This window comes from Nicrophorus vespilloides, unplaced genomic scaffold (assembly GCF_001412225.1).
Source record: "Nicrophorus vespilloides isolate i.1.1-1 unplaced genomic scaffold, Nicve_v1.0, whole genome shotgun sequence".
NCBI classification, from domain to species: Eukaryota; Metazoa; Arthropoda; class Insecta; order Coleoptera; family Silphidae; genus Nicrophorus; species Nicrophorus vespilloides.
In genome coordinates this window covers 27,359-37,086 of record NW_017095782.1, presented here as the reverse complement: position 1 = coordinate 37,086, position 9,728 = coordinate 27,359, and the positions used below count along the sequence as shown (strand labels likewise).

The following is a 9,728-nucleotide window of genomic DNA, read 5'->3' as shown; positions in this document are numbered from 1 at the left end:
AGTATTTACTATTGAATTGTTAAAAGCTTAAATTATTCCAAATCTATACAATTCGAATTATATAATGTATACAATGTTTTTTTTTTAATATTATAGAATAGAGATATCAGTAGGACAAATTGTCACGTTTTATTGTTTAAAGTCTTCATTGCAGAATGGCGCAAAAAGTGACGATGGATTGGACATACGCATGCTAATTCATCAAAGCCAGGCCGGTTGTGTAATCGGAAGGGTCGGCTCCAAAATTAAGGAACTCCGCTCGGTAAGTTTTATTCCATATGATTTTTTTCTGTGTAATTTGTAAGGGCGTTAATTATCCGGCAATTCATGCGTAAACTGAACATTTCCGAGACAAATATTACGATTATTGTTGTATCGCTGCCCCAACACAAATAACATTCTGGATGTATGTAATTCACGATTATTCTTATTATAACTGTCTTCGCAAAAACGTCAATTAAGTACGTGATGGCTTTTCGTACATTCCGGTTACATTCATTTTATGTATTTAGTTTTTCCTTTTTCTAATAGAGAAATTTCTCTCTATGATATGTCCCCAATTAAATTGTTCTTAATAGTCGGATTTGTTTTGGATGAACGAAATCGCTGGCTGAATGAGGCATCTCGCAAAGAGTGAAATAAATTCTACATTTCCAGTGTTAATTATTACAGATGACTTTCGGAATTGTGGCCATTTTATAGCGAAAATAAAATCAATTGAATTAAAAATTTCAAGCAATGTTTTTTTTAAAGTTATTTTCGTTTCAATGTTAAATAAAACATACATTCATACATTTTAAAAACAAGTAATAAAGTTTCTTAATAAATGAAAATGCTTTCACGAAATGCCAGTAGTAACTACTCGAGGAATTATTCAAGCCCAGCATCTTCTTTTCATAAAATGTAGATTTATTTTTCGAGATGGGATGTTTTAAAAATTTATTTTGATTGAAGGTTTATAAAGGGCTGTACACAGTTTGGGCTTTTGATAAATCCGTTCATCTGGCAGTGCCTGCGGTACACACGTTCGCCCCACAATGCAGCAGGAAAACTCTTTGTACAAACCAACGACGAGACAGCCTAAGCCTGCTGCACAACTTGCAGCACGGAAATAATTGGAAACACTTGTTGTTGGGGTTCTCTGCATGTACACTGCTATAGCAAACACATCCAAAATACAACTTTTAAGTGCACGTTGCGAGCTCTATCTCATCTCCGTTCATTATATACATGCATCTATTTCTTTGAGAACTACAGAACATTTAGTAAATCTCTGAGATCATTGAATTGCATTTTCTCGACGAATTAATTTCAGCACATTTCGTTCAATTATATTGTGCTGTAAATTATGTAGTCCTTAGGACCTTTGTCAGCGTCGTCGTTAAATCCATGATATTTTATCCCCCTTGAAACGAAACCGAAGCTGCTTCATTTTTCCCCTCTCGGTCAAATGATTTTTCGTGCAGATATAGATTTCTTTTCCCTATTCCATACTACGTTCTCCGCCTTTTATTACTTTCTGTCGATCGTTGTAGATAAAACTGTATATTATAAAATACGATGAACGGTCGCTGTAGCTCTACTATTTTTACATAAAATATAAAAATTTTAATAATTTCTATTCATTTCTCAAAAATTTATTCAGTTATGTGCTCGTAATATTAAATAAAAATGTGCGTGCTAGTTATAGTATTAATTTATTGTTTATAAATGTGGTGGCTGGTGACAGTATAAACAAAAAGGTTAAATAATTATTGTCGTTAATAAGAAATAAGAATATGATGTTAATGTCGGTACCTACCAACTACATGTACTTAAAGTGTCACCAATCAAATCGATGGGAACAGTTGCATAGAAATAGATTAATTACAATTGCGGTCTCGTTGTACATTGGCGGTTACAGGTATTGTAAACAGTGTATTCACTTTGTTGTATTACCAGTACCGCCTTCCGTTCAAATATTAATTGTTCCCTTTCCTGCAAAGGGTGTATTATATGCATTTGCCGCACAAATCGAAATAATCTTTCAAATATTCAAACGCACTCTTCCATTGGCTCATTTATTATGGAAGGGTTGTGCGACCGACCATTGGTGGTGGTTTTCTCTTCGCTTGTTTCGTGTTTTTCGATGCGTGCTACTATACTACTACACCGTGTAATATATGTATATAAATATATATATATATATCCCACAAGTTGGTGTCGGGGACAGGTGAAGCGGTTGCTTGCCAGGCCTAAAGGGGCGGCAGGTGAGAGGGGTGACGCACGCGCCCCCTATCGCGTGTGGAGTCAGACAGGCGCGCCGACCCTAAATCGATATGAGCTGCAGGCTACTCCTTGTATACCGGCTGCCGACGCCACCACTACCGCCGCCGCTCTGCACGGACGAACCGCCCCCAATCCCTCCTCCACTTACACACATCATACATAAAGCTCGACCGTTCTTCTAGTAAGTCTTCAGTCGACGTCCTTTGTTCCCAGGATTTGCAGCTTCCTCAATACCTTCACTTCTTCCTTTCCAGCAATCAGTTTTCAAGTGCTCCTTCACATTTTTTTCCCATAATAAACACTAACCAACCTGTGAGATAGTGAATTAGTGTGTCAAATTACTACAATCAAGAGGCTGTAATTATTAAAAATTAAAGTCTTGCAATACATTTTTCAACGTACTCGAACAATTGAATCATCGCGCATGTAAGTTTTTATAAAAATATTTACAATTTTCGGTTTTTATCAACTTTTTAATATTACTTTTAATTAACGACGAATATTTCACCGGTTGCAGAAATTCATTCAAAACTTTCAAACGTTATAAAATTTGAATTCTATTCAACTCTATTCTCATAGACATATTCCAATATAAATTTTGGGAAGTAACAAAAAAGATCAAGATATGTATATTTGATACTATTACACTAGTAGGAGAATTGTGAGTAAATTACTATAAAATATTAAGCTAAACTACAAATGACGGTTCCTACCTTCAAATAAAATATTAATAGCCTGAAATTATTACTTGATTATTGATTTAGCTTCAACAATGACAAATTGATTGCTGCCTTTTTATTTAAATATTATTTATCATATTTGAACATGAAATTACTAATTTATTTATGCACATAACATTGTTTGGTGTTTTCAGTCAATTCATTGCTTTGTTTCAATTGTATCAATTAATTTTAAAACATGCATTATTAATTAAATTTAGTTGTATTTGCAAATTGAATATACATTAAGGGATTCACTTTGTATTTGTCATAATTATGATAAAAAAATAATTGCTATAGATTGTTGTTGCTTACGAAAAATATGTGTCTTAATCACAATAGAAAAATCTCTGTTTTAACAGAACATTGTTATTGCGGAAATATAATGATATGATAGAAATGCATCTATAATATTAATAATATGGATTATAGTTAAAGCGGATTGAATAATGTTGGTATATACAAACAAATTATATATTCTTATGCGTTCGTGTCGGGCTCCTCCTTTTTTTTATTGTCTGTTTGTATTGTCGTCCCCACTGTGTGTATAAATGTCGTGCGATAGAAAACAAATGAATATGAGTAATGACATATTAGTGTTGACGATGTTTTCCAACGGAAAATCACTATCCGTAATTGAATCGTGTAGTCGCTATTTTTATATAACAAATATATATATGTAATATGAAATGTAAATTGCAAAAAATCGATAATTTGCCGAGCGTCGCCAGTTTTTTTTAATCTTGCCGCTCGAAAAATAAATATTTTTAAAATAGCATTAGTTAGCACGTAGTAATTGGATATAATAAACTGCTGTAGTTGTAGCCAGTTTGAATTAAAGGAGGGTAGGAAACTTCTGCAATTCATTTAAGTGATCAACGTCGCAGATTCCGTTATAAATAGTTATGCGAGTTATATAATCTTACTGGTTCGTACGTACGTAAATAATGCGTACTTTATCCTTTGTCCATCCATCTAAGTAAATTAGTTTGGGTCCCCTCAGGCACATAATACACGCGCTAATCCACTGAGACGTTCGTTCCTCTTGCTGTGTTCCCGAGGTAGGAGCGCACGTGCAAGTTGCGCTCTTTCTGATACCCCCCGAGATTCTAGGGCAGGAAATATTTTCGATAATTTCCATTTAGTTTTGTAACCTCCCCTTACGAACGTATTCTTTGCGATATGCTCGTCATAATAATATTTGTCTTCACCTTTTTACAGTCGACTGGAGCACGCATTAAGATCTTCACGAATTGCGCGCCGCAGAGCACGGATCGCATCATACAGATTAACGGACAGGACTTCCAATGTATTAATGCCATATCGGAAATCATCAAGCTTATTAAGACGGTAAGTGCGCTGAGTGCTTTCAGTCCGCTTTGGCCTAGACGCTTTTAATGACTTCCCGTTCATTCCATTCGGACTGCACTCTCCATTCTCCACTAGACACCTTAATATTTGCAGAAAGATAAGACAAACAAAGGATATAATCTCCACTCATTCTGAACTTTTTTCACTCGATTGATCAAATCAAACTTTGCTTTATCGATTTCAAATGAATAAGACTAATTCAGATCCTATGTTGTTTCAAATAATTCAAACACATAACAATAGTTAAATTTCAATAAAAAAAAATCGGGACTTGATTAGGTTTAATCACTAGATTTCACCAAACCAAAAATACTTCAATTATCTTCAATTTATTATTTCTATGAATTATTTTTTTGACATGCACAATTGTTGCGATTTCTATAATTGAATATTAATTAATATTTATCATTATTCATCATATTTGTGTATTTGTAGTAATTTATTATAAATAAATGTACATTCAGCTACAATTCAATTATATTCTCATTAATATCAATTCATTATATTAGTCAATGGATTCAATTAAAATTAAAACTAATATATAATTATTATAATATATATTTTAGACGCCAATTAAGGGTCCGTACAGTTGCTACAATCCTCATAACTATGATGATTATTATGCGGATGAGTATGGTGGATATGGCAATGGTGGCGATATGCGACGCGGAGGATCAGGAGCGACCGGACCTCGCAGTGTCCACAGCGGAGGAAGAGCTAGTGGTGAGCGCTTCAGCAGTCGCGGACCACCGCCGCCCTCGAGATCCGTTGGACCCTTAGGGTAAATACGAACTAACTATATTATATCGACTAAACAACTAAGTATATATCCATTGCATGTCTAGGTATGACAGAAGCATGTCCGGACCGCCGCCATCTAGAAGCAGTGGTTATTCCAATGAACCTCCAAGAGGACTGAACGGAAGTGGCAGTTACGAGAGACCCAGCGGCTGGGGAAGTCCTCCGCCGATGAACGGAGGAAGCGCGAGCAGCATGAGCGCTTCGATGCCACCTAGCATGATGAGCAGCAACGTGGGAAGCGCAATGCAAAACAACGGTAGTTCAAGCCAAGGCACCAAATCGACAACGCAAGTAACAATTCCCAAAGACGTGAGTATTAGCCTTCCAAAAGTGAATGACTAAACCATATATAAACATTTGTTTTTCTTTGTCCTTCAGTTGGCGGGCGCAATCATTGGGAAAGGGGGCAGTCGCATCCGTAAGATTCGGCAAGAATCCGGAGCCGGAATCACAATTGACGAGCCTCTGCCCGGCTCCAACGATCGCATTATAACGATAACAGGTGTTCCCAATCAAATACAGATGGCGCAATACCTACTCCAGCAAAGGTGAAAAACATGTCATTTATTTTACTTCTTTGCCTCTTGCCTTTGTCTCTCATGTACTCTCTTACTTAACATATTTTTAGGTGTACTTATGAATGTTGGGGTGTTTGCGGACTTCTCTACTAACTCTGCGGCGGGATTGTGTGGAAGACTAGTGATTTTGTTGTTCTGTATTTGCTAACAAAAAATCACTAATCATCCCACGAGACCGTCCGAAAAGCTTCTGGACTTTGCTTTAATAAACCTACATGTGCGCTATTTATCATTAACTAATTAACACAATTATATTTATACTCTCAGTATAAACATTTAATTAATATTCTCTGGTATTTCTGTTACAGTGTCCATAACAACGCCGACCAACGCAATGGGGGGCAGTACTAAGAAAAATGAAAACAATCCAAAAAACGATGTCTTTTTGTTGAAAAGAGCTATAAAAAAAAGAAAAGAATTATATAAACCCCATATTTTTTAAAGAAGCATATATAATTTTTGTATTCGAATTTATGATAGTTAAATAGATATACATTTTTTTATCTATAAACCGAATATATTGGGACGCTATTTTACACTGGACACTCAAACACAAATTCCGTCATTTTAAATGTCTGTTACGTTTTTATTTTTAATATTATTTTTATTTTTTGGTAAACTATGGTGAAGTAAGTGTCTTGACCTAAATACATACATTTTTTTTATTTTTGCAAGCAACATTCCATAATTTATTTTCTTTAATATTTTGTTGTTTATATTTTCTTTCCGGCTTATTTCGATCGACAATAAACTTGGGGATAATTATTTTTTTTTGGAAATAATTGTAATAAATTTTCATATTTCTTGTTTTGTCTATTATTATTTTTTTAGAAGACTGTCCAAAGCTAATGTAACACGAAGTAATAAAATATATTTTATTATTGAAAGTTTAAAAAAAAAGACAAACTTTAAGGATCTCTTATTGTTTCGCATTGGCGATCGTCCCGCGGATGATTTTCATTTTAATGTAGCAATTATTCGAGTTGAGATTCTATCTTTTCTATCGAATTTTATTCTGAAGTAAGTCTTGTTCAATCCATTTTTTTTTTGTATCGATAATACTAAGATAAGTTTAGCTGCACGTTTCTACCTTCTGGGTTGATCATTACTGTAATTTTGTTTTCTTTCGTTTTGTTGTATAGTACTAACAGTTATGTAATGTATTTTTAATCAGGGAACAAATATATCGAGTACAAAAGAATTTAAATTGCAAAGATTTAATAACATACAAACAAAATAATAATACTTATTTATTATTATTAATGTTTTCTAATTTAGCGCGCATGCATATATGTTGGGGAAAATGAATAAAGAAGAAATGTCGATGGTGGAAAGTAAATTGTTCCATCATTTCTTTTGTTTTATTGTTTCATATTATTATTATTATATAGATTATCAACCAAATATTTTTCTCTAGTTTTAGATACCTCTTTGTTTCTGTTCTATCTTTCTTTCTACTTCCAATATTTTATCTATAAGTGGATTAATTTTAATATAACATATATGTACTGTTTTCTGTTCGACACATCTTTCAAAATAAGTTTGTAAATTTGAAATTAAAATTATACATATATATAAATGCAGTCAACGAGTGAATGAAATGCTATAATAAAAAAAAACTAAAAAAGCACGTTGGTATTTTATTTCCACTTATCCCACATTATCTCAATTACTCTAATTTTTCATTAATTAATATATTAAATGATTTCATAGTCTGTAATAGCATACAGCTATTGTGCCGCGAATATTAAAAGAAAAACATTAATTAAATTGTTTTTCAAATAATTACAAAGCACAATACATTTATCAAAATTAAAAAATCAACATACTTTAAGTATTCCGGAATTTTAACTATAGATTCAAGCGTGCCCTGACACAAAACAACAAGTTTGAATACATCGGTTTAAGTTGTAGTTCATTAAGACGTAGTTCAACTTATTGCACTACTTTTGTTTTAAATATTCTATAGTAACGATTGTTATAAATTCTAACACAGATATTTTATTTAGATTGTATTTTTTTTAATCAAATGCGACAGTAAGTTAAATGGAATAATAGTCTTCATACTTACACAAACACGTTTGACAAATGTGTTTGTGTGTAGAAGATATCTGGAAGCTCTTTTGATCATCAGTTTAATGTTTCAACACAACCAGTAACATAGCAATTGGATTGTGCAGCGGGTGTCAAAGATACTCGCAGAGTGCAAAGAATAAGTTGTTTTTTTTTTTAAATTATCGACTCATGAAAACTTAAATAAAAGCTTTTCCTGGTGTTCTAAATTTCAATCTAGAGACCACTAGTTCAATATAAAAAAGTTCCATTCATATTTAAATCTATAATAGATATAAGACAATATACGAATTTTATATCAGAATAATTATGTAATCATAGATTTAGAACAACTTAGTCACTAAATCGTAATGTTCGATGACCATTTAAAATTAACTTTTTAACAAATACAGTTTTGTGGATTCCTCAGAGTTTATTCCTTTAAATATATACATCCAAATAGCCGATTTTAAATCACTGCCACTTTTCTTATATATGAGCTTACATTAGGAGGAAAACATACGTTTCAATTTAAATATTTCCTGATTTGTCCAATTACTAAAAAGTTTTTCTGTAAAAAATCTAAACAAATGCAGAAAACCCTATTTTCTATTTTAATAACTACTAAAAATCATTATGCCATGATTGTATAAAGCGAGAACAACCTCCAACCATTATGAATTATGTACATTTGATTAGTTAGTTTTTAACAAGAAATTAATTTAAATGGCGTGTAGTCAAACTACTAACTAATCAGATCAATTTGTTCTGAATTCAATACATACTTATGTGTCAATGACTTTGTGTTATTGATATATTTGTAATGTAACTCTAATAAAACATAAAGTTTAATTAATTTGAATATTTATTTAACTTATTATAAAATTATTTTACATATATAACAACCATTGCCATTGTTTTATGAATACAATGTTCACACAAGTTATATCAAAAAATAAATCTATTCTTTTGAAGATAAATATACTTTGTTAAAATCCATAAAAAAATATGTAATTTAAAAAAAATTCCTGTTACTTAAAATGGCTTAAATTCGTCCTTAGGTATGCTTATGATGAAACTCCTCTGGATGTTCGGCAATATAAAGAACATATATCAGAGGGACCGCAAAAATCAATATTACAATGCACAGTGTCAAGGTGATCCATGAAATATCTGAATCACTGCAGGCCAACCAATGTTTCTTCTGAGGGACTGTCTCAGGAATTGTTGGTAACAAGTTGATCTCTGCATCAATGTTAGTTTCTTCCTCAGGATTATCACAATATTTATTTGTTGCTATGTTACTATTAAATATAACTGTGTTCAAATTGCTTTCTAATGGGGTCAACGTGTGGATCAGCTCATTGGAATCAATGGGATTCTCAGGTTTTTGCTTATGTTTTGGTGAAGTGTTGCCACTGCTATGCACTCCAGCTATGAGCATCAACTTAGCTGGAACCTTAATTGAATTCCTAGCAAAGATTTCATTTTCCTTGTGAATGTTATTCAATCTTTTCAGCTCTGCAATCTTAAATAGTTTCTCATTAGCTGTAATCTAACCATATTGCAGTGTTATTGCACTCACTGGACAATGATACCTAATCGATAGAGATTGCAGGGTGTCTCCTTCCTCAATAATCTTCTCAACTGTTGCAACCTCTTGAAACTTCTTCCGAACGAACAGTTCGAGCTCCTCGTCATCACTATCTTTCGACAATTTCGTGTAATCGTAATCATTATTCCTAGTTCTTAAATCAAAATTATTAATAAACTGCTTAATAATTATTACTATAATCATGCAAACTTACTTTTGACGTTTCATTTGTTCATTAAAGGTATTAAACTCCTCATAAAGTAACAAATTAATTTATTGTTAATGACACACACACACAGACCAACAATTGCAGACTCCTTTTTTTTTGTTATTTAAAACGTCATA

At 32.7% G+C, this 9,728-nt stretch overlaps 2 protein-coding genes across 7 annotated transcripts in view; one reads left to right on the top strand and one right to left on the bottom strand.

Annotated features, from left to right (window-relative positions):
* The window catches only part of LOC108563850 (heterogeneous nuclear ribonucleoprotein K), a 30,316-nt gene extending 24,063 nt beyond the window's left edge, over positions 1-6,253 (top strand). For 5 of the 6 annotated variants that reach the window (XM_017922654.1, XM_017922649.1, XM_017922669.1 and 2 more), the window contains 6 exons: positions 143-262; positions 4,209-4,337; positions 4,925-5,139; positions 5,204-5,468; positions 5,538-5,707; positions 6,046-6,253. In XM_017922654.1, the coding sequence (XP_017778143.1) occupies positions 143-262; positions 4,209-4,337; positions 4,925-5,139; positions 5,204-5,468; positions 5,538-5,707; positions 6,046-6,088 (942 nt within the window). In that variant the 3' untranslated portion in view covers positions 6,089-6,253. The remainder of the gene's footprint in view (positions 1-142; positions 263-4,208; positions 4,338-4,924; positions 5,140-5,203; positions 5,469-5,537; positions 5,708-6,045) is intronic. The other variant, XM_017922684.1, reaches the window with a different exon arrangement.
* Positions 6,254-8,636: 2,383 nt separating this feature from the next.
* LOC108563939 (lysM and putative peptidoglycan-binding domain-containing protein 3) lies at positions 8,637-9,705 on the bottom strand. The gene is made up of 3 exons (XM_017922785.1): positions 9,598-9,705; positions 9,375-9,537; positions 8,637-9,317 (listed from the first exon to the last, which is right to left on the bottom strand). The coding sequence occupies exons 1-3, from the start codon at positions 9,609-9,611 to the stop codon at positions 8,847-8,849; spliced, it is 648 nt and encodes a 215-aa protein (XP_017778274.1). The 5' UTR covers positions 9,612-9,705; the 3' UTR covers positions 8,637-8,846.
* Positions 9,706-9,728: the final 23 nt, after the last annotated feature.

Coding starts and splice junctions, on each gene's coding strand:
- LOC108563939 (XM_017922785.1), bottom strand. Junction 9,318..9,374: donor CGATTAGGTATCATTGTCCA/GTGAGTGCAATA, acceptor AAACTATTTAAG/ATTGCAGAGCTGAAAAGATT.